Source organism: Hemicordylus capensis, chromosome 15 (assembly GCF_027244095.1).
Source record: "Hemicordylus capensis ecotype Gifberg chromosome 15, rHemCap1.1.pri, whole genome shotgun sequence".
Classification (NCBI taxonomy): Eukaryota; Metazoa; Chordata; class Lepidosauria; order Squamata; family Cordylidae; genus Hemicordylus; species Hemicordylus capensis.
In genome coordinates, this window is record NC_069671.1 from 13201255 (window position 1) to 13226090 (window position 24836).

Genomic DNA, 24836 nt, shown 5'->3' on the forward strand with positions numbered 1-24836 from the left:
TCTATCCGGGGAGGGAAAAGGCGGCCATTTTGCCGCCGCCGCCGCCGCCGGTGCCTCTGCTGCTGCTAGGCTGAAGCGGGCGACTGAGGAAGGACCGAGGTGGTGGTGGTGGCGGCGGGGGAGAAAAGGGCGAGCGAGCAAGCAAGAAAGAACCGCGCCAGGGAGAGGAGAGGGGAGAGCAGCATAGAGGGCCGGCTCGCTCGGGAGCTGCGGCGGTCGACCCGGCAGGCGGGCTCCGGCTTGGCGGGCGCGCTCCCTCCTCTCCCCACCCTCCCGGCCGCTGTGGGGCGATGGCGGATATTGACAAGCTCAACATCGACAGCATCATCCAACGGCTGCTGGAGGGTGAGGAGAGCCGGCGTGGTGGTGGCGGCGGCGGCGTCTGGGGGGCGGGAGGGGGCGCGCTGTCATGTGGGGCCGCCCTTTGCTCTGGGGTGGAAGGAGAGGAGAGGAGATCTAGAAGGAGGGGAGGTCTCTAGGATGGGTTTTTTTCGGGTAAAATTCGGGGTGTTGTGAGGGGTGCTCCATGTACAGTCCGTAGTCCCCCTCCTCCTCTCCCTCTCTCTAGGGCGCCCCCCTTCCCCACGCGCGCGCGTGGCTTATTATTGGCACTCACACACGCACATATACATATCTGGGGTGCTGATGAGATTACTTGGGGAGGATTCCCTTAGACCCGAAAGGCATTGGGGCAAAGGAGGCTACTGGCTGGTAGATGTGCAGGAGGGATTCGGGAATGTGCCTTTGGGGTGAAGGGGGGGGTGGGTGGGAGGGTGGCCCTGTTAGGGGGCTTGCCCTTTACGCAGTGTGCCCGATGGGGTTTCCTAGGGAGGGTGTTTCCTTTTAATAGGGGGTGTGGTGGCGTGTTTGGAAGGGGGGCCCTTGGGAGCCGCTCCCCTCCCCCCAACCACTGGGATAAACCCTGATACTTTTATTATTTGTAGATCACAAATGTTTTGCCCCACTTTGCTTCTCTGAGCCGCTTGCAACTAAAAACGTAAATATCCTAAACATAACTTACAACCTCTCCAGAATGGCTCTCTGAATAGTTTTGGGGGGCACTTTCGGGGAAATGTGTTTGTCTCTATCTTAATGATGAGGGAAGGGGAGGGTGTCATTGGTGTGTGTGTGTGTGTGTGTGTGTGTGTGATGGGTTATTTGAGAGCCTGGTTATGGTCCCTGGCATGTTGGGGATGGAGCTGGTAAATAGCAGGGACAGGCCCATAAAAGTATGTGTAGGGTTGGGTGTGCTTGAGGTGCAAATTGTGGGATTGGGATATGCTCTACAGTTAGAGGCACTGGGGATGTCCTCTTCACAGGCTGTGTCTTGTGGCTGGGGAGTGATGTTTTGAAGTGCAATCTGGGTATAATGATTGTTGGCTTGCTGCTCCCATAAGGAGGAGGGAGAGATTAAGGGGTGACTGGTGTCATTTGGGCTGTGCGATGGGCTGAAGTGAGACTGAGAAGTGGGGCGAAAGGGAGAAGTGAGGCTGAGGAGCATTGTTTGAACTAGAATTTGAGTACTGCTTATTTGTGGGGAAAGGGTTCCCATAAGGAAGAGGTAGTTTGGTTTGGTGCCCAGATTTTGTTGGTGTGGCCGGTGGGGGGGAAGGATCTAGTAGATAGGTTGAGGGGGATGAACTGCAGAACAACTAGGAGCAGAATAATGTAGAAAGTGCCTTTTTGTTAGAGGGTTCCTAGAGGAGGAGAGAAGTCAAAGATGTAGGTAGAGAGGGTAGAGGGTGATGGTAAGGACCTTCCTACACCCGTCTGCATAGCAAGCAGACCATCACAGCCTTGGCTTTGTCTGTAAGCTCCTTTGAGTTTCTTTGGCAGCGGGGAGGGATGCAGACTAGCCTGGAGGGTCTGCATTCAAGATGGAGGGTCTGGAGGACCTTTGTTTGTGCCTCAGAGCGGTCTTCGCCTTCAAGACGGTCTTGGTCTTTGCCTCGAAGACCACAACAAAGTCTGCTCCTCAGTTGCTTTTGTGCATAGCAGAGATGTTCTTATTTGGAGCTGTGGTGGTGAGAATCCTCAATTAGAAGTACATAGTGTACTTTATTTTGCTGTTGTCTTGGGATAGGAGTATAAGCTGGATGCTAAATCTAGTTTGGTCCTCTTCAGTTGTTTTGTCATTTTCTCAGCAAAGGTAGTCTTGCTCAAGTGGAGAAACAGATTCGTGGTTAACCTGCCTTCTGATACTGCTTGATTGCTGGCCTAGGGAATCACAAAGGCATGAAAATGTTGCTCACTCTCCTGTGCCTGTCTGTTATGGTCATTGTTTTTCAAAACGGCTTCAGTTCTTAAGGCTAGGGTGAAATTTCTGCTTGCAAATAAATTATAGATTGAATCCAAGTATTATGGTCTCAGCTTTGATTATTCTCAGATGTGAGGGTGGGCTGTGTAACTGTCCCCTTGGCTTAACACTTTTGCCTGTCCCAGGCTGCTGCTTTGGTAGTAGGGTTATTTACAATATGTCATGTCCCATAAATCTTGGGTTGTACTTGTTTTTGATTCCAGTTTTGGTTTCAGGAGGCTGGCCTTAGGTTAAAACTGCTTATTAATCTTGACTGGAATGAAATGTTGTGAAGAGACTGATGACACATTCTCCTTGCAGCAGCAAGCAAGATCACAATTATCTAGGGAAGGAGGCTGCACTAATCTAGCTTTGTCTCTGAGTCCATCCAGGACTTACACTTGAAGGGTTCAGTCAGGGAATTAACTTTTTTCATTTGGTGTAAAGTAATCTGCAACAACATAGTATGAGCTATATACAAGGAATATATCTGTACTCCATTCTTTCCCCTCAGCTCATCTACCCTTCTAGTTTTTTGTAAGATACTTTTTAAAAAGCCCCTTTCCTTTGGCTAGCTAATAAAGGGCGAAGGAAAAGACTATTGTGCAGAAAGGGATTAGATTTGTGAATTCAGGATGTTTCAGATAGCTAAAGCAGAACTAAAAAGAAATTGCTTTTGCTGTTATAGTAGTAGGCTTTTTCTCACCTGCTTAATAGGCACAGTTGAAACAGACTTCTTATCATTTGCCCCCATTTCTTTTATGAGCTTACATTTCAGATGCCAACAACATGGATTCAGTGTAGATTGATTTTCCATGGTTTTTAATGTTAAATTCCCTGCTTTGTAAGCTTTGGATTGGTTGTGTAATGTAACTTCAGGGGACATATGGGATACATTGACATCTGTTAGAAGATAATAGAAATCCTATGGCAATTTAATGCTAATTTTGTATTAATTTAATCTAAAATGATACACTGAAGGAGTTTTTGAAAAGATTTTACGTTGAATTGATTTTCTATACATTAAAAAAAAATTGCATCTGCTCTTGCACATAGACGCATTTGTTCCAATATCAGCTAGTTCAGCTCCTAGATACAAATACTTCAAACAGGTTTATGGTATAAGATGCATCTGCTTTTGGTTGCTTTGCAGTGTGGACTGTTATTTCTTAATTGGATGGCTCTCTCCTGTACTTTTCCAAAGAGTTCAAGAGTGCCTTACATGTGGTTTCCCAACTGAAACAGCTGAACAGCAGCTCTTTGTATCTGCTGATTTGGTTATCTCAGAGGGAGTCTACAGAAAACATCTCCCCAACTAAAAGTCTCATAACCAAAAAGACTTGGTTTGAAATCAGACTGAATCTCTAGGGAATTGCTGAATGTTAAATAAGAAGAATAGCCCTTCAGTGAGATCAATGTGTATATATAGTACTACTTAATATACATACTGCTTTATTATAACTTTCCATGCTTCCAACAACCCCAGATAATTTCCATTTTATGTTTGGGGAGTTGCTGGATCTGAGCATTACTTACTCAAGCACGCCAGTGATTTTATGACTGAGTAGGGCCTTTGGACCCATACCAGGCTTCCAGGATTCTAGTAGAGCAGTTTAGCCCCCATTACAGTCTGAATTCATATGCATGGTTAGTTGGGCATTTAGTAAATATCTGTGCTCTCCACTATTCTGTATGACTGCTGTTGACTAGCCCTTTCCACTGTCAGCAGAGGTGGCAATATCCTTTGGACCTATCTGCACGTGAGGCATAGCTTCACAGGGATTGCTCATTCAAAAATACCTTTTCTTCAGGCTTAGTTGATGCTGATGGGATTTGACAGCATCGTCTTCTCTCTTTAGTACTTGGTGTGTTGCAGGATCAAAGAGAATAGTTTGATCCATGCTTTTAAGTAGCCATTTGGCTGGTCTTTACTGTCAAGTAAGAATTGCTTCCAGGTGCGTATGTAAGAACCAGCTTCACAAAGTTTCCTTATCTTTTGAATCACAAATGGCTAACAAGGTACACACAGACATATGGACTAGTAATTTAACATCCCAGCAATGCTGCTGTAAAAGCTACTACAGTACTACATATCCCTGAGAAGGAACTCTACATGGAGTAAAATGTGAGCACTCCATCACTTGTTGAGTGCAGCCTGCAAGACTAGGGAAAGCTTAGTGTTATGTGAGAGCTGGAAGAACTTATAAAAGCAATATTATGTTGGTAAGTTGTGGGTTCCCTTTTTTGCCATTGCCTAGGTTCAGTCAAGGACAACTCTCGCTTTGCAGCAATCTGTATCTTTGCAGCAAAATTGATATCTGAGGAAAGATCTTAAGCACACAGTTATTGCCTACCCCCAGACATCTCTTCAGTAATAATACTTCTTATTTGTGTTAAGGACAAATCCCAAGCTAAGCTATTTTTTTAAAGTGTCTTTCCTTTAAGCTCAAGAGTTGTACCGTTTTACATGCAATTTTTGTGGTGAAGCAGTTGATTTTCTTGGTTTTTCTGTTAAGCATGTTCTAAGCTTAATAGCTAACATGCTGATGGTCAGACGGTTTAGTAAACAGTAGGAGTTAACTTGAGTCTGCAGAAGCAACTCGCTTTTGTTTTCTGATGTATTTTCTTACTGCTCAAGGAAGTACTGCTTTCTGCGTGCTTTTGATAGAGAGCTTTTTCAGAGGAATGCCAGCAATGTGCTGGCCACAGTATGGAGTTGTCTCCATTTTAGTTTGCCCTGTCCTTTTTTTAGAAAACATTGGGATTGAATTAGCCACTGGCCATGTAAACTTAATCTTGTAAGTATTTAGCCTTGGCAGTAAGCATAAGCAGATGTTGATGCTGTGTAACAACATCTATATATACTGATATAATTTTCTGAGCATTCCCCACATATGACTGGTGCTACCTTTTTTTGCTACTTAAATTAAGCGTGTTTAAATTTGTGAATGTGTTTAGAGATGCTTTTTTCTGATTAACTTCTGCACTGATACCATTGTGTGTGAAACATTGCTTCACTTGAGCAAATGGGAGATTGCAGTAAACAAGGACCACTACAAACATGATTCTTGTTCCTTGGGGACAACTGTCTCCAGTTTGCAGCACCTGGTCCTTGAAGATCTGTGGAGGCAGTCTAATATGCCACCTTTCTCCTCATGCACTTATGGTGGTTTTATAATAGAAAACAGTGTCTTACATGAAGTACGAAATTTAAAAGGATGGGGAGGAAAATAAGTACAATCTGATACCAACTCTTCCATAAAGTTATGTAAGGGCCAGGTGGAATAGCCACTGGAGGAGACCGTTCTAGAAGAGAGGGGAGGAGGGGATTATTTTGGTCCCAGCCAAGCCAATGGTGGAGGGCCTTGCTTTGTCTCTTCTGCCTCATTTACATCAGTCAGTTTAGCAGGGGTGTGAGGCATGTTCTCTTCTGTCATGGCACCCACTCTTTGGAATTCCCTGCTCTGGGAGGCCTACCAGGCAGCTACTGTCTATAGTTTCATCTAGCAGCTAAAGCATTTCTGAAATACTTCCCATTCACAGGTGATGGGCTATGCAGTTTGGGCTTATCAATGCTAGTGTTATATATAGCTCTGAGTGTGTTCCATAGAATAATCAAGAAATTGTAAAAGATGGTGTTTTAAGATGCAGAAACTTGTTATGAGATATTTGTGTTGTATGATTCTTTGCAAATAGTTTGAGTCCTGGCTAGTATGTGCTGCTGTCTTGTTTCCTTTCTTGTCAAATCTATGAGTTAGGCTTGTTTACACAAGGCCTTAAGCACAATTGTACTTGTACAGTTTTTCTCTCTGGTTGGGCCAAGAACAAATCTCTTAATCTGTTAGTATTGAAGGAACACAAGCTCACAAACCACTGACTAGGTACCGCAAGATACGATTTTTCAGATCCAGTTTTGACTTCAGACTCTCAATGGGTAGTTGTCAGTGTCAAATATGAAAATAACCTCTTAGCTGGGAGTTTAGTTGTGCGTTGCAGGTGTATACAGTGTTGCTAACAATAGGGTTTGTCTATACCATGTATACTTGGCTGACAGTACTATAAATCTATATACAGAAAATATTTTTATAGTAGAATCCAGCTGTGCAATTGCTTTTAGACTAAATCTTTGAAGTCACTGGCCTTGAAATGAAGAAAGCGAATTGGGGGGCAGGGTGTTCTTCAACACATGAGTAAATATCAAGGTTACCTTAGCTTCTGTTGAACAGCAGCTGACAGGCTCTGTGTAAAAAGGTGTGTCTGCGGGTCCTGGAAAGATTGCTCATGAGCTTAAGAGAAATAGTGCATATTTATACTCTCAATAGGATCAAGTGCTAAAGCTCTTCCTGCACTTTGTCTCTTCACCTTACAGATCCAGGGTCTGTAATATTTGAATGGTTTCTGGGTTTTTTAATCCTGCAAGCAAAAAACTAGTTTGTTTGGGGAGAGTGGTTCAGTCCAGACTTATCCTTGTCATGGCCACCCCCATCTGAAATGGCCATTTCAGTTGTAATGGCACAGTTACTACAGTACTAAATTGTGTTGCAATAAAGAATCCCTAGAATCCACAGCTCCCCAGAAATTGGCACAGTTAATGCACCTTGTGTTAAGAGATGTTAGTGAGATTAATTTCTACGTATTTGAGACCACCCTCTTCAGGTGTGCTTTGGTACTGCAATTCTGTCTTGGTTTGCACAGTACATTGCATCCTTCATGGTTTCTAAGCCAAATATTGTCTGAACCAATTGTTCTACTTCAGGGTACCCGTGTATGGATTCTGCATGGTTGCTTTCTAGAGGCCACGTATTGTCATTTTAAGTCTAGCTCTAGGCTTCAATTTCTGGAGTCCTTCTCATGTGACAATCAAATATTAGTAGAATTCTGAATGGCATGAAGTCCTGGTCACTGTTTGAGGAAACCATGCTTCCAGCCCCTGCCCAACTAAACCTTGCTGCTTGTTGAAAGCAGTGAGGGTGAGAACTGAGGCAGTGGTAGGGTTGTTCTTTTCTTTCTACAAATGCTGCTAAACCAAGGCCTGCCTCCAAGCTTTTAATTGCCTTTTAAACATAATACTTCAGCATATCATGTCTAATAACTGGCAAAAGGCTTAATCTGTTTCCTAACTGCAGAGGCTATAAATGTGGCAACATGCTTCAGTTAATCGTTTAAAAACAAAGGTCAAACCATTTTAGTTTTGTGCTATTGACTTTTATAATGCAATTATCTTGGATCCCTTTCTGCAAACTTGTGCATTGCTGCTGGACACTTGACATTTTAGGTTATTTGCTTCTGCTCGAGAGGTGAATTTGGGGGGGTTGTTTTGTGGCTGAATCACTTCATGCCTAGTCGCACTGCAGTGATAAGCAAGATTTTTCATTGGCTTTATGCTTCATTACTTGTGCTTAGCATTTTAATTTGAACCCCCAGTACCTAGTGGGACTGGTAGTGTCATCAGTGAAGGCTAACGTTATTGACAGGGAAGCATATTTGAAACATATATCGTTCAAATCGCAACCTTTGCCCTGCAGTTAATCTGCTGGTAATCGCCAACACATTTCTGATACTGAAGTTTAAAGTAAATCTTCTTAAAAATATAACCTTTGAGCCCTTCAAAGCTGTCAACACAGTGCAGTTTCAAGAGCTGCTTCTGCATTCCATAGTGCATCTGTGCACAGGTGGGAGCGGGACTGAAATAGGCCAATAGCACGCTTACTAAAAAGCTATACCCAGAGACATTGAAAAAGCTTAGTTTGTTCCTCCTCAGCAAGAATGAGATAGCAGATGGATGCTGGCTTGGGGAAGACTGAAATGATTTGCAGTCACAGAGCCAAGAAATTAAAACCTGTTAGGGACCAGGTTACTTGAAAGAGTGTTTTGGACCTTGAGATCTTTCTCGGAGAGCCCCTAACAAATGAGACAAGGTAAGTTGCTACTAGGAAGGGAGACATTTAGGTGGTAGCACCCCCATTTGTGGAATAGCCTCCCCAGTAATGCTTGCCTGGCACCATCACTTTGTTCTTTTTAGACACCTGGTGAAGACTTTCTGTTCATCCAGACCTCTTCAAAATATTTTAGAATGTTTTTGTATTTTATCGTAGCCGCCTTTTGAGTTAATGTGCTTAATTGTACATTTTACTCAGTTGTTTTATTTTGTGCTTTGTAAGCCACCTAGAGAAAATTGTTATGGGGCAGCCTTGTTGTTTAAAATAATCATTCCTCAGTGGAGCTTGAAAAGCTTGAGACTTCCAAGGCTCTTTAGTTTTTGATCCGAGGCTGCCGCTGCCTACTTTCCATTGATGTATCTTGGCATATTACTTTAGTTAACTAAATTTAGAGAACACTGTTGTTGGCTAATCAGAACTATATGCTTTGTGGCTGTTTTCAGTGATGGCAACTTGGGGGTTGGGCATTTTTAGCTCAGAATGGAACCTTAACTAGATACTACTGTGTTAAAACATATCTGCCTCTGTGAGAAAGTGTTTGGTGCAATTCTTAGTCTTCCCACCCATCAGATGGAGCAGTGTCTTAAATCCCTGATAAATCTAATTTGATACTAATATAAAAGTATACAATTCTAATGTATTAGTTTACACAAGCTGTTTTGACAGGTATGTGCGTGCTTTTCCAGAGAGAAAAACTGGAATAGCCTGCAAGATAGAACAGACATATCACACTTGCTGGGAAAATACTGCATTGCTACAGAATGTTTTTGCACAGGACTGTATTCAAAATTGTAATATTTGCATCTGAATTCTAAATTGTAATACTTGGATCTGTATCCTAGTTCTTTCCTATTCTAGTGCTTATTTTCTGTGCCACTAAATTTTAGGTTTGTCCATAGGTCAAGTGGGCAGTACTTTGGTTGCCCACCAGTTACTCTCCATTAATGATTTGCAAATTCCCTTCAGCTCATTTGGGAATTGGCTTGGTAATTGTGAGCTTTCTCAGTGAGTGTTCAGGTGGGTGGGTGGGGCTTGTCTGTCTTCCAAGAGGTGTCTTCCACCAGGTCATAATGTTGGTGCACGCATGTTGATAGTGCTGTATGTGCACTCTTTGTATCTCCCCCTAGGAATTGTAGTTCCCAGCCATGTTTGGAAATTCAGCTGTGCTGTCCCCAACAAACACACCCGGGAATGAGAGAGGCTTTTAGATTTGGATAGGGGACAACAGTTCCATAAAATACTTGCAAGAAACATTTCTGCTCTCCTGACTCTGTTGTGCAGACTTGTTTCTGTGACACTCTGCTCTCATACTCTTAAATGCTGAGGCATTCCTGGTTTTATAGAACCTTTTTTAGCATTGCTGCCATATCTGGTAAATGTTATGACAGTCCCAAAATTACTTGGACCATGTTATACGATAATTGGTATACTGCAGTTGGTAATACGTGTCTGCGTTGCCTGTACTTCCGAACAGCCCAGCTTTGGAAAATACAGTTTTCTGTCCTTTGAGTTTAGCTAATGTTGGGGAAATTATAATTGCAAATATTAGAAACACAGTACTCATTTTGATATTTTATTTTGCATATTGGAATACGTTTGGATTTAGAACACATTTAGTGCTCTGTTGCTAACATTTTAGTATGTGCTTTCTGTTTTAAGACATTGTATGTAACCTTGCTGTGTCTTTCAGTCATTTTTCCACCGTAATTGGAGCCCATCCAGTAGTTGAGGGTATTTCCTACGTGCTTCTTCAGTCACTTTCATTAAAACCCCAAAGTTGGCCATTTATGTGAAGCATAATCACTGTATGTATTTATATTATTGCTTTGAAACTCTGGTGGCGCTCACATCTGACAAGTAACTTTTTTTCTTTTGCAGTGAGAGGGTCAAAACCAGGTAAAAATGTCCAGCTACAAGAGAATGAAATAAGAGGATTGTGCTTGAAATCACGAGAGATCTTTCTCAGTCAGCCCATTCTATTAGAACTTGAAGCACCGCTTAAAATCTGTGGTAAGCATTTAGACTTGCTGGTTACAAAAGGGCCCCTTAGTGAATTAGCCACACTTGCTGTATGGCGTGTCTCTTGGTGAAAATGGTAATCCCATTAAAATTGTCGTCAACTGAGCATGCCTGCTGACGTATATTGCAGAAGGACAGAATGCTGACAGGAGTTTCTGGAAGTAGACAAAACAAGGTGGGCGGAGGGGGGGGAGAGACAGAAACCCCTGAAAGAGGAAGTTTTCTCTTTCCAAAGCTAATTAGATCTTAAGGGTGTGATGCTGACTCTGGCATGGTAGAAGACTTGGTGTATTAACTGAAGTCTTGGTCATTTGCCTGGCCCTCTGTACACTTCAAAATGTTTTACAACCTTTATGTTGTTTGTTCTTGCAAAACCTGTAGTTGATGGGAAGCAGTTATGCCTTTTCACAGAGAAATTTGAAATCTAATACTAATAAACTGGACAAGAATCAACATATTGCCCTCTGGTCTCCTTCCCTTCTTACTGTTGTTGTTTGGTCTCTTTCCCTTCTTACTGTTCCCTTCTTACTGTTGGATAGGCACTGCTCAAGCTGATTCTTATGGTCTTTCACCTGAGGCAGTACTCTCTGGATTTGGACAGGGCCAAAGAACTCATTAAATGAAGGATCTGGGATACTGAGTTTCAGAAAGACCTGTCGAGGACACCTAGGTCATTCTACCTGCTTAATGGTGGGATGAGAACTCACCCAGCAGATTATCTATTTCTCCTTACTTTCCCCAAACATAGATGGGCCTTTTCGAAGGCCTGTATGAGTGCCATCCGGTCGGAATTTTTAGCTGGTAGATACAGTAGAATTATTGCCCTTGTAACTCTGATGAGATTGAGTCATAGGAACATAGGAAGTTGCCATATTCTGAGTCAGACCATTGGTCTATCTAGCTCAGTATTGTCTTCAGACTGGCAGCAGCTTCTCCAAGGTTGCAGGCAGGAGTCTCTCTCAGCCCTAACTTGAATATAATTTCTTTGGCAACGTACTGTATGCTTTGGTAGTTTGTTGGTTCAATTTTTTTAAAAAAAATCTTATCCTATCTTGAAGATGCCGCCAGGGAGGAAGCTTGGAACCTTCTGCTCTTCCCAGAGTGGCTCCATCCCCTAAGGGGAATATCTTACAGTACTCACACTTCTAGTCTCCTATTCATATGCAACCAGAGTGGATTCTGCTTAGCTAAGGGGGCAAGTCCTGCTTGCTACAAGACCAGCTCTTCCTCCGCACATGTGTTCCTGCAGTGTCTTTTACATTATATTTAGATTATGTAAAAGAGGATCAATTAACCTTTTCCTAAGGTCTAAATAGGCGAAGGTTAATCGACCCTCTTTTACATAATCTGCCAGGTGATCGGATGAATTCTAAATATTTGCTTATGGATGTGAATTCGTCTATCACACACAGTTGCAAAATTCTGTTCTGCAATATGAGTTCGTCACACTCTGCTTGCTAATGGTTAGATCCAATGTACAATTATATTATTAATATGGCTATGTTTAAAATTTTGTATTGTTTTAGATGTTGTGTTATTGGTCAAAGACCGTAATAAAGTCTGTCTGACTTAAATCATTTGTATTAGGTTCTGGTTCTGAATGCTTACTAAAACTGCAGGAGAAATTCAAATAAACTTTACTCTTAGGATTACTGGATGTTGGTATTTAAGAAATCTGTGGCAAAATCTAACAAAAAAAATATCCTACCACAGCTCCACTGAATGGAATAGGAATTGCAAATTGGTGGAGACTTGAGACATGCTTAATTTCCCTAATGCTATTGTGTCCCATTTTACAAATCAAGTATGCTAGCATCTTAGAAACCTAATATTGCTGCATCTACCTTTATTTATTGAGTCAGATTTATAAATTCCTTTTTTTGTTTGTTTGTTTAAGGTGACATCCATGGGCAGTACTATGACTTACTTCGACTCTTTGAATATGGAGGTTTTCCACCAGAAAGCAACTATCTATTCCTTGGTGACTATGTTGATCGAGGGAAGCAGTCCTTAGAAACTATCTGCCTTTTACTGGCCTACAAGATAAAATATCCAGAGAATTTTTTCCTCCTTAGAGGGAACCATGAATGTGCCAGTATTAATAGAATTTATGGCTTTTATGATGAATGTAAGTATTTCTGGAGTGACTTTTGGGTTCAGGGAAAGGATGATGAAATTTGCCTTTTTTAAACTACAAAATATCTAGCTTTGAAGTGAGCAGTGTCTTAATGGCAGTTCTGAAATTCATAATTAAGAGGCAAGCGAAATGTAGTCTCATTGTTGCTCTCCAAAACAGCACAGTGACTTACTGGTCCTGTTCCCATCTGATCACTGCTTTGGCAGTTTCCACATGAGAGGCTAATGTCTCATATTTATAATTCTGAGATTTGAAGGTTGTGTTTACAGGTACAGAGCTGAACCTCTTTCTGCATGGCTGTCAAATAGGATGTGATGCTCCAAGCCACTAGGCAGTGTGTAATCTCTCTGCTTCCTGTTGCTGCACTTGCCTGAATTGGTTCATAATAATTCAGTTCCTGGCTGCTGTTTTTTGGATAGAAACCCAGGGTTTCAAGATATATTAACTTGGTGACAGGCTGTTGGTAAGAATAGATGAGTCAGGTAGCCTGCTTTTGCTGTGACATCTGTCGCTTGCTCGTCTTGCATGAAGAATTGATGAATGGAATGGCGTAAAAACACTCTTTGCAATCTAAATAGGGATGCTCAATATCAGTTTCAGGGGAGCAGCAGCAGGAGAGAGAGCATGCCTTCATCTCTTGCTTGTGGGCTTCCCAGAGGCATCTGGTGGGCCACAGTGTGAAACAGGATGCTGGACTATATAGGCCTTGGGCCTAATCCTACAGGGCTTCTGTTATGTTCTTACGCACAGTGTTCCAGGGCTTCAGGTTGTTGATCCCGTATTTTACTCCCTGGAGCCTTTGCAGAGCCAACCTACCTTAATAATCACTTGTGGAGAATGTGTTTCCATCAGATCTCATCACCTGCAAAGCCTGTATGAACTTTGCTCGATGAGTTCTTGGTTCAGTGGAAGAGTTGCTAACAAAGACTCCCTCCCTCAAGGGGCTCATCTCAGGGAGTCAGCTGGGTCTTGATTTGTGCTGAGTGTGCCGTTTAAAAAACAAATGAATCTCCAAACTGCAGCCTTACTTTTGTATTGCAACTTTGTGGCTGAGCAAATCCTGCCATTCATGTTATTCTTGGCACCCCCTGAATAGTGAGTTTGCTTGAGTCTGAACTGTAATGCTTCTGATAGTCAATATCTGAAAATAGCACTAGGGGACATTCATATCTTGTAGGCCAAACGCCCTTGTGGGATCCCATGTAATACTCCCATTTTGATTTTTTTCCTTCTCCTTCCACCAGCCTATGCACTCAATCAGTTTCACACTTGGTCAAGTTGTTAGTGGGCTCAACATGAATTTTTTGGCAGCTGCTCACTCTTGTTTGTAAGCAAAAAAAATGAAAAACTGTCGTGTGTGTGCAGTAAGAGGATTTACTCTTTAGCTCTTGAAGCCATTGCTTGGCAGGATGTGCTGCAGTTAGGCAAGACTCAGGGCACTGGATCTGAAGTGTCAGGTCAGGATTGAGGCTCAGTCATCTGTAGCTTAGGCATGGGGGAGAGAGTTGGGGAACATCAGCAAGCAAATGGCTGCTGCTTCTTTTTTTCTTGGATGCTCTAAACTTTGCACAGCTGTTTTTGCAGTGGCTTCTTGCCTGCTGTATTTGGAAAAGAAATGCTGCTGAGAGCATAAGTACCTTCCTGGATTGGACTCAAAGCCTGTTAGTTCAGCAGCCTGTTCAAGCGGTGTCCAGCCAAATGCCACTGGCAGCAAGGGTGCAAAGGCCCTCTTCTGTTGACCCCAGCACCTGGTATTCAGAAGTACACTGCCTCTGAACATGGAGGTTCCATTTAGCTATAACTGGTGATGAGACATATCTGGAAATGTATCTGATCACCTTTTAAAGACATGTAGAGGCACGATCATCATCACCATCACTGCATCCTGCCAGCCTGTTTTATTGGGTGACCTGAGTTCTTCTATTATGAGAGAGAGAAAAAATTTTCTCACTGAGGTTGCAGCTGCACCCCTGCACTTTGGGGGGTCTAGAAGGAAGCTGTGTGAGATTGAGCAATTCACCTTATCCAGAGCAAACTAGGAAGCTGTGTGCTAGCCAAAGAAAATGGAACCGAACAAAACCTTGTTGGTGAGCAGCTGTGAGAGATTCAGAAGGTTTATTTGGTTCTTGCTCCTTGTCAGAAATGACAGCTTTTGCCATCTGATTGTACTCTGTGTGTGATTTATGAGGTGGTTACTCAGCTCAAAGGAAACCAGCTCATCCGCTTCTAGGGTTCTTCCTCTAAATGCCTCTGTGCAGCAGTCTGAATGCTAAACTATTCCTAGGATTATGTAGCCTTGTATTAGATAAAATTGGTGCTTATTTGAGTAAACATGGATCAGATGCATAATGAGCAAAATGTGTGAGGAGCTAGATATAATTCTACTTTTTCTCTTCCACCTCCTTCCCTTACAGTATTTTCTTCTGCCACAGTTTGTTTTTAAGTGAGTTCATGTACTGAAATTTCTTCCTAGGTAAAAGAAGATACAACATTAAGCTATGGAAAACGTTTACAGACTGCTTTAATTGTTTACCAATTGCAGCCATTGTGGATGAGAAAATATTCTGCTGTCATGGAGGCAAGTGCTTTTGGGATTCTGAAGTTATGGTACCTTTAGCCTTGGCGCTGAATGTGCTGGGTAAACTTGCATTCTGTGGGGTCTTGTCTGTATGGAGGGACAGGATTTATTTAAGGTTCTCAAGTACAAGATCGCTGCCTGAACTACTCCACTGAAATACGAAGCCATAAATGTTGGTTCAGAGTCTCGCTTCTGGATAATTACAGGTTATCCGGACAGTCCGTGGCATGTTATATAAATACTTGTGTTATACTAACCTAGCATCTCATGACCTACTTTTAATTTAAATATTTAGCCTTGCCATTCCTGAACTATAATCTAAGCAACTGCCGTGTCTTTACATAGGCAAAACCATCAGGCTTGCCGTGCTAGAGGCGTTGTGTGGGAGGCTTCAGCTGAACAAATGCAAGAACATAATATTTCTGGCCTTGCAGAAAAGAGAGATCACCTCTTTCATTCCAGGCTGATGCTTTAACCCAGCCAGGTGTTCTACTTCTGAGCAACTTAGACTGACTCTGTGATGAGCAGCTTTGCTCTGAATGTGCCTGTGTGAAGGGGTTAAGCCAGTAGCCTTTCTGTCCTTTATTTACTCCCAGCCTTTTTCTGGGAAAAGGGTAGAAGCAAGGAAGGATTTGAGTTCTGCCTTGTCGAAGGAATGAATTGACGAATTCACCTCAATGTAACCTGGACTTGCCTAAATCCATCTTGCAAACTAGGTCACGCACCCCTGTGTTAGTTATTTGTGACACATCAGTGGTCTGAAAAACAGACTTCTGGTTATTTTAACCACCCATCTCCAACTCTACAATATCCCTTGAAATGAGGCAGCCAGATCAGTACACAGTATTCCAAATGCAGCTGCATTACAAATTTATATGAAAACATTGATTGTGACCTTTTCCCAAATGCTCTGACACTTCCACAATCTGTTACAGTACACAAAGTTGGGATTTCCTGTGAGCTGTCCACCTCAAGCCCAGCATCTCTTTCTGGGATTAAATAGCAGCAATCCAAATACAAATCCTTGGGGTGGGGGGGGGGCACTGCTTGCTAACTTTCATTTATTTCTACCCTCTGCTTCCTGTATAACCTGTTACTGAAGATTCATCCTCTTATCCCATGACAGCTAAATGTACTGAGCCTTTTCTGAGGGTCTTTGTTAGGAGCCGTTTATAAGTTCAAACATACAAGGCCTGCTATATCACTCCTCTCTGCATGTGGTGTTGGCTCCCCAAAACAGTTGTAAAAGGTTAGTGAGGTGGGACTTCCATTTACAGAGGCTTTCTTTCATAATGCTTTCCACCAGTTTGCCTGGAACAGACTTTAAACTAACAGGTCTGTAACATCTTGGCTACTGTCCCACTTCTTCTTTTTTATTTTTTATTTTAAAAAAGCTAATCAATGGCCGACCTTCCAGTCCAAGTAAAGAGGAAGATTTTAGTGCCAAGTTGCATATTTTTCCTGTTTGGATTCTTTTAAGAACTTTTGAATATGCTTTCCAGACTTGGTGACTTGTTACATCCTAAATTTGTGTGTTAGCTCTGGAGCTCCTTGTTGCATCTGTTTGACCTAAAGCGCCCCGCCCCCCCGGTCATTAAGTGCTTCAAGAATGGGGGTGTCTCCAGCATCCCTTACAATGAAGTTCAATGCAAAGAATTCATGTAGCATCTGCAGTGCATTCATTTATTACGGTTCACGACTAGCCAACAGTTACAGGCAACATAACTTAAAATACTCCACTACAAAATAATAATGAATAATACTAAACTACCAACCTACCAGCAGAATAACACATGCACCTTACATAACATAAGGGTTAATTTGGCCACACAGTAGGTAATCTCGGCATCAGAAAAATAACATAAAAGTCATCCGGCCTGCTTGGATAATGTAACAAAATTAGACCAATGAGAAGAGAACTTATATCTCTATAAAACACACAATAAAGTAATACAGCTCTACCGACTCGATCATGCCTGAGCGGCAGGTGAAAAGCCATTGGGAATACAGCGTAATCTACCCTCCAAACCAGCCGAAGGTAACACATTTAAGTGGGCCAAAGTAAAGGTGTGGCAGAATTTAGGGAAGCATCTGCAGTCTCCTTCAGTAATCCTTTCCACCCATCTCCCTGGCTGGTTTCGTATTTCTGAGGTGCAAAAACAAATACAATTCTTTCTCAGACTCTTTGCTGCTTTACCCATTTGTCCAAGACTTCTTGGAGGGAAACCACCTTGCCTTTCTGTAGCTTCCCTGACTGCTCATTATCCATCCTGGCATCCACTTGGAGTAGTTTGTATCTTTTCTAGTTGTGATGTAATTTTGAGTTTTTATTATTGTGGTTTTAAATAATATCCAAACATCTTGAAAAGGTTTGACTCTCCCTTTCAACTTCTGTTTTATCATGGGGCTGCTCAGCTTTGGCCTTCTTGCAGATATTGGCCTACAGCTCCCATAATTCCTGACTATTGGCCACTGTGGCTGGGGATTATGGGAGTTGTAGTTCAAAGACAGCTGGAGGGCCAAAGTTGAGAGGCCCTGGTTTAACTAATGCCCTTGCCTCAGAGATGCTTGCCCTTGAATTAATGTGGACTTCCTGGGCAACTTTGCACTAAACATTTTGTGAATTTCAAGTGTTCAGCAACAGTTGGGTCTCACACCAAGTCCTTGGCACTGCTCAAGATTAAGTCAGTTGTTTCCTCTCTGGGTTTGCTCCATAGCTAACTGTTGCAAGGAACAATCATTTGTCTCTTGATACATTCTTCATCTTTGTTGCGACCTGATTGTACCTGCACCCAGTCAATGTGAGGGTTGCTGCAGTGCAAATTATTTAAACACTTCCTTCTTGACTGCCTCCCTATTTTTTTCTGCATCTCAATATCACCCTTCTAAATGTTTGCTGGGTGGGGGGGACAACAGTATGTTCCCATTAACTTTGCTTTTGGGTCGTGGTATCTTAAACTGCAGTGATTCTGAAAGTTTTTTCTTAAGTTTTTTTAGTTTAATTCTGACATACAGAATACCACCCACAATTCACCCTAACCCACTCCAAAGTTTGGTGGGTGAGAGAAAGAGTGACCCCCTTATTAGTGTAAATTGTAAGAACAATATGCACACTGGCTGCATTTTAACCCCCAACAGGCTTATCACCTGACCTTCAATCAATGGAGCAAATTCGACGAATTATGCGCCCCACTGATGTGCCGGATCAAGGCCTTCTTTGTGACTTGCTGTGGTCTGACCCTGACAAGGATGTCCTGGGATGGGGTGAAAATGACAGAGGAGTCTCCTTCACGTTTGGTGCAGAAGTGGTTGCAAAGTTCCTCCATAAACATGACTTGGATCTCATATGCAGAGCTCATCAGGTAGAGTACAGATATTGTAAACTGGCCCTGGAGAAGAGCCATCCGCTCTTGGATGGCCATCCAAGAAGAGCCATCCGCTCTTGGACCCTCTTGGTTCGGAGTACAGTGGGCTTCTCCTTTCTTGTGGGTCACTCACAGGAGAATGTCTGCTTGGCTTTAGTAGTACTTGGCCTTGCAAACTTGCCTTGCCTCTCTGAACTGGGAATGAAAATATCTAGTCCAAATTGGTTGATAGGTAGAAGAAAGGACGGAACCAGGAGGCTTGGACAGCCATAGAATCTACAGCAGGAACTAGGAAGTTGCTGTTGCTCTTTTTGCAAGCTCAGAGCTTCAGCTACAGCGCCTCTATAATCCTTAAGCAAACCAGTGAGGCAGACTGGTATCGTGTAGGTCAGAAGGAGGGGAAGAATTCTGTCAGTGCCTTGTCTAGTTCAAGTTTAATGCATACCCAGCTGTGGTGAGACCTAAACTAGGGACCTCTGAGCTCCTAATTTATACTTGGAACGACTACAGTAAAGTGCTTCATTGACACAAAACGAAGGATGAATGGAAGGAGTGCTATGAAGCACTTTGTGCAATAAAAATTATTGCTGCCTGACTTGCTACCCTCCTTCTCCCAGCCTCTGGAAAGCTAATTGAACTCTCTCTTGCTTCCAGGTGGTCGAAGATGGATATGAGTTCTTTGCAAAAAGGCAGCTGGTGACTCTCTTTTCTGCCCCAAATTACTGTGGAGAGTTCGACAATGCAGGTGCTATGATGAGCGTGGATGAGACTCTAATGTGCTCCTTTCAGGTAGGCTGTGGGTAGGGGTGTGCATGGAATCAATTTCCACGGTTTGGCTCTAATTTGAACTGGATTGTGGGTTCGAGAACTGGTTCAATTAAACCAACCGCTGGTTCGGTTAGAATCCTAACTGAATTCAAACTGTTCAACCACAGGGCACAAACCAGCCCGTTATTTCCCATGGGTAGCATCTAGGGACACCAAAGCGGGTGTGGTGGTAGGTCATGATTGGTGCTACCTACCACCCAACCTGCAAAACAATCGGGTGATTTTTAACACATTTTCTGAGTCAGTTCAACCCTAAGTCAGGCGGCTGCCTAACATCCAGGACGTGGATGGCCATCTCTTGCTCCTGCAGGCACTGGAGCAAGAGACAGCTGAAGTTCTACCCCGTTTCAGCATCCCTAGGGTTGAGGTGTCCAGGTCGGCCGAACTCACACTGCCTTTCCCTGAGCATCCACCTACCTTGCTCACTGCCATGTAACTAGGCTGCTATCTCATGGAATTTTCCACAAGAGCAGCCATGTCAACAGCTGGCCTTCCAGGGGGGAGGTGATGGGGGGGGCCTCTGCGTTACCTGGCCTAGGAGTGCCAAGCACATCCATCACGACCAACTGCAGAGTGTGTGCCATAAAGCATATGGACACAAATTGCAGCTGGCATGCTGCCTCCAGCATGCTGGCACCATTGTTGGTGACCAGGAAGCCTCGGCAAAGGTTTGACTGCCTGCATGGCCATTCCTCCATCTGGTGTCCAATGACCGCCAGCAGCGCATCTGGCGTGTGGTCTGTGTCCAGCAGCTCCACATGCGGCACAGACCTGGGCTTCACTGCATGGGAGAGGCTGACCACCCCAGCAGCAGCAGCAGCTGATGCCCCCGCTCTCTCCTTCCCTCACCAGTGCACCATAAAGTGCATAAAGATGAGCCCCTGGTGGCGCAGTGGTAAAACCGCCGCCCTGTAACCAGAAGGTTACAAGTTCGATCCTGACCAGGGGCTCAAGGTTGACTCAGCCTTCCATCCTTCCGAGGTCGGTAAAATGAGTACCCAGAATGTTGGGGGCAATATGCTAAATCATTGTAAACCGCTTAGAGAGCTCCGGCTATAAAGCGGTATATAAATGTAAGTGCTATAAAGGGCAGCCTGCATTCCACTGCAGCTGCTCCACGGATCTGTAGTGAAGTGCAGACTGGTTTCAGGCCCTGTTGACTCCAGCAACCCTGGCATGACCTCTCTACAGGGAGGGCACAGCCTGCCTACTGAAGGTGGTGCGTGAGGGGACCTGGCAGTCGAGGGTGAGCAGCTGGCGGAAGCCGGTGTTCTCCACCATCTGGAATGGCTGATTGTCGAGAGCCATCATCTCTCCAACGGCCTGGCTAACGAGGCATGACTCTGAGCGACCAGACATGCCCACTGACAGTACCCACTGTGGGACTGGCAACGTCCCCTGCTTGAGAGCAGGAGCATGTGGCTTGCCGCTGCTGGTTGAGGGCACACCAGGCAGCCTAGTGCTGCCAGCAGGAGCAGTGGCACCGGTTGAGGTTCCTCCAAAGCATTGTTGTCTCCCTTGCTGACTTGTGCCCTGCATTGGGTGCAGACAGCATGTGTGGGCTCACCTTGGCAGCCCTCAAAGGGGTCCCACATGGTGCTGGTGCTGCCAGTCCTGGACCGTTTTGGTAGTGGCGGGACTGCTGGTTCCTGTTGGGGACCATCCCTCCATCCCCCTCCAGCTGGGGCTGAGAAGGTCCAGGTGCAACAGGAATGACTTCCTCCTGCTCCTCCGCAATCTAGGGTTGGGTGGGGGTTGCACTGAGAAGGGGGATTACTGGGGAGGAGGATAGAGAGAGTGATCTGGCTGCTGGACTAGCAGCTGACAACACCTCCTCCTCTGCTCCCAGCACGGGAAGAGCTTCTTCTACCTCAGCCACCACAGACAGCACTGAATAGGTGAGCCTGCATGCAACGGCCTCTAGCGGGGTAGACTTGGGGAGTAGGCCACCCGCATCACCCCTCTCTCTGGTCCTGCTCCTAGCTCTGCCCTGCACATTTCTGGAGGGCATCCCCCCCTGCAAAAACAAAAAACAGCGTAGGCCCCATTTAAAAGAAAGTACTCTAACCTAAAACCAAAGCAAAAGTACAAAACCTCAAACCAAACTCGGTGGTGAGGTGGCTTACCAATCTGGCGTCTATGGCTGGAGTCCAACTGGGAGGAGCTCAGGCAATCAGGCTGAGCAGCACACACTGGCACTCAACAGCCAGGGGTCCAGCATGCCATATAGCAAGGCAGACCCTTGGTCCAACTAGCTTAGTATTGTCTACACAGACTGACCGTAGCTTCTCCAAGGTTTCATGCAGGAGTCTCTCTCAGCCCTATCTTGGAGACATCATTACAGTGATGTCTCTACATGTAGTCTCCCATTCAAATGCAAATCAGGGCAGACCCTGCTTATTAAAGGGGACAATTCATGCTTGCTACCACAAGGCCAGCATTCCTCTGGGATCAAGGAGGTCCAGCTGTGGAGCAGGGGTCCAGCAAAAACAAGGAAGCGGTCAACAGTAATGCCGCAAGGTAGCTTCTCTCTCTCGCTCCAGAGGCAGAGTGAATACTTTGTAACTTCCTCCTTTTTGCTCTCCCCGTCCCCCACCAATTGGGGGCAGAGTTGCCCAGACAACAATCTGATTTGAATGATAACAAAACAACCAGGAGAAAGTAGATCACTAGCCAGTTGGAAGGCAGTGGCAGAAAACCAACCAGCAAGGGAGAAAACTCGTAAATACACCAGACAAAATGGTGGTCGCCATGCTGTTCAAACCAGTTTGATTTGAACCCAGCTCATTTTGGTTCGGACTCATACCGGCTCCCTCTTCTTGGGCTAGTCTAGAATCAAACCAGTTCCATACACCCCCAGCTTTGAGTTCTTTGCTTTCCTCATTAAATGTTACTATTTTCACCAAAGCTGGTCTTCTTCTATTAAACCTTCAGAACCATAAGCCTGAGCTCTGTGAAAATGCATTCCATTTCCTTAATCTCTTCTGAGGCACCAGCCTGCCATAAAGTAGGGCAGTCTTAATCTCTTCACCTTGAATTGGATTGCCCAGAGAACTGTGGCTCTTCCAGCTTCCTTTAAGCTGGTGGTCTGAGAGATTAAGGCATCAAGTGTCAGCGGCAGGAGGGGCGGTGGGAGTGCACCCATATTCATGGTGCTGATATCTTCTAAATATTTGTTCATAGTACCTTCTAAATATTTGTTCATGGATTGTACAGCATGGTTCTGGGTGAAGATTTCATTATTGGCAAGTCACCTCGTGTACTCATTAAGGGAAATGTGTGGAATAAATTGCATTCCCCATTTGTGGGTTGCAGACAAGGTTTGGACGGGCACCTGAAACCCTGGTCCACGTGCCTTCCTTTTACTCTCCACCTGTTGAGTGATGCATGCTTAGGTACAACCTTGCTGACTAATAGGATTGTCATTGCAGATCTTGAAGCCTGCTGAGAAAAAGAAGCCCAATGCCAGCCGACCCGTAACGCCACCCAGGGGTATGATTACAAAACAAGCAAAGAAATAATTATTCTTGGCACTGCCTAGTTGGGACTTGTACTATAGTATATAATCTTCATTTTTAAGAAAACAAATGGTAATGTGTATCGGTCAGCTTGCTAAGGCTAGAATAATATGTTTGTGTTTTGGGTTTTTTTTTCCTGTTTTGATGGATGGCATTTGCTGGTTGTAACAGCAAATGATACTTTCTCCCTTCTCAAGAAGAGTTTTAAAGAATTCTGTATTCCTTTGGAGAGAGAGAAATAAAAACCCTTCTCCTTGTTGGTGTTCCAACTGTACACTTCACAGCAACTTATCCTGTCATTCCGGGTAATTGTACAACTGACTCTTTGAACCTGTACAGATGCCTGCTCTTTCTTTCTTTTTAGGACCCAAGGAAGCACTAAAGTGCTCCCCGACTATGAAACTTGTTACTGTCAAATTACATACTGTTTATACAAACCACTGTGAATGTCTTTTTTTAATTTTAATGTTTTTGTTTGTTTCAAAGGGATTGCTTTTTTCTTGTCATGTACACAAGTTGTGTTGCTCTCAACACTTTGAAACCCCCCTCGACTCTTACCAGGTTCACTGGTATGATGTATATTTTAATTCAAGCACATTTCCCTCCTGCATACTTCAAAAATGACAATTAAAGCCATTGTTTTAAAGGCTTGTATCTCTTTTTGTGCAACCAAAGGGGGGAAACTTAGGAGATGCATCAGTGATGGTTGTCAAGATTTTATCCTTGCAGATGAACAGATGACTTCTGCAGCATTACTCTTTGCTAGTTCATCAACTCAAGTGCAGGATTAAAGCATGTCCATACTTTCTCCTGTGCTATTTTAGCCAGTTTAGAAAGCTGTATCATGTGGAGAGCTGTTCCAGGGATTAACATTCATTTAAGGAAATCCTTGCAGCTGAGGACCTACTCCACACAGCTTCAAAAGCCAGCTACAACAGTAAAAGTTCTGTTCACCTGTTCCCATGAATCTCACACACTATCTTTTTTTAAAAACAAAACTGTATTCTTATTTTGAACAGATGACAGTGTACAATACAAATGTGATAAAAATGCTTATTAAATGAACAACTTGTTAAACTTTCTGTGTCGGTTCTCTTAACACCACATGCATGCAGAGTGGAGTGCAACTTTTGAAAGACCCAGCACTTCCTTGAACAGCAGCTGGTGTGGGCATTTCTGCATCTCTTGACAAAGGAAGTGCCTCGTTTTCAAGGACGTTATGAAGGAGCTAGGATGGATGGAGGGTAATTGTGTCCAACTTTTTTTAAAAAGGCTAGAATATAACATAGTGATGAATCCCTCGCGAAGAATCGCCTTGGACCAGCAGCTGGGATGGAGCAGACTACATGTCTCTCAACCCCTGTTTTCTAACTGCCAGAGCTGTGACTAACTGGGCCTGGCTGGGAAACTTGGAATTTCCTTGTTGGAAGGACTCAACACAATGGATTTCAAACTGTCTGGCATCCCTGGCATTCTTGCGTTGCAGCAGGTCAGATTAGGAAGGGTGGACAAGTTTGTCTTCAAGCGCAGTGGGATAAGGGAATGTGCATCTCAGGAGTGTGCATGTTCCACAGCATACTTGGATTCATTGGAGTAAGTGCAAAGCTTGGCATGTGTCTCTGGTATCCACCGTCCCAACTGCTGAGTGCCTGAGGAAGAGTACAGTGGCATCTCCTGGTTGAAGAAGATTGCCCTGACCAAGGAAATGGCAGTGCTGCCATGTAAGTAGCTAACATGCCATGGCCTCGTGCTGTTGGTGCCATACATGTGGAATAGGCAATGGAGTCCAATGCTCTGCTACCTACTGCACCAGCCCAAAGAGTGTTCGTGCCAGCCCAAAGAAGCAGAACCAGTAAGGTGCCTGCACAGCCTGTGCCATTAGCTCTTGTGTGAATCATTCTGCATGCTATAAGAGTAGAACATTCTTACCCCTACTCTGAGGAGTCTTATTGGTTGTCTTGAGTATCCAGAAAAGAGGTCAAACCAAGCATGGAAATATTGGGTTGCAAGTGAAAGGGAACCCTTTGCCTGGTCACTGTTACTGCTGGGTTGCGATTGCTTGCTGTGTTTCTCCTGTTCTGAAATATTGATGAGTTCTCTGAGGAGTTCTTGGCTCTCATGGGAAGCGGAGTGTTCTGACCCATCCTCTCTGGCTT

At 44.0% G+C, this 24836-nt stretch overlaps 1 protein-coding gene across 1 annotated transcript; it reads left to right on the forward strand.

Moving 5' to 3' along the window:
• On the forward strand, nucleotides 1–23757 carry PPP1CC (protein phosphatase 1 catalytic subunit gamma). The gene is made up of 7 exons (XM_053279859.1): nucleotides 1–345; nucleotides 10114–10245; nucleotides 12152–12382; nucleotides 14865–14969; nucleotides 18108–18331; nucleotides 18989–19123; nucleotides 22594–23757. The coding sequence occupies exons 1-7, from the start codon at nucleotides 291–293 to the stop codon at nucleotides 22681–22683; spliced, it is 972 nt and encodes a 323-aa protein (XP_053135834.1). The 5' UTR covers nucleotides 1–290; the 3' UTR covers nucleotides 22684–23757.
• Nucleotides 23758–24836: the final 1079 nt, after the last annotated feature.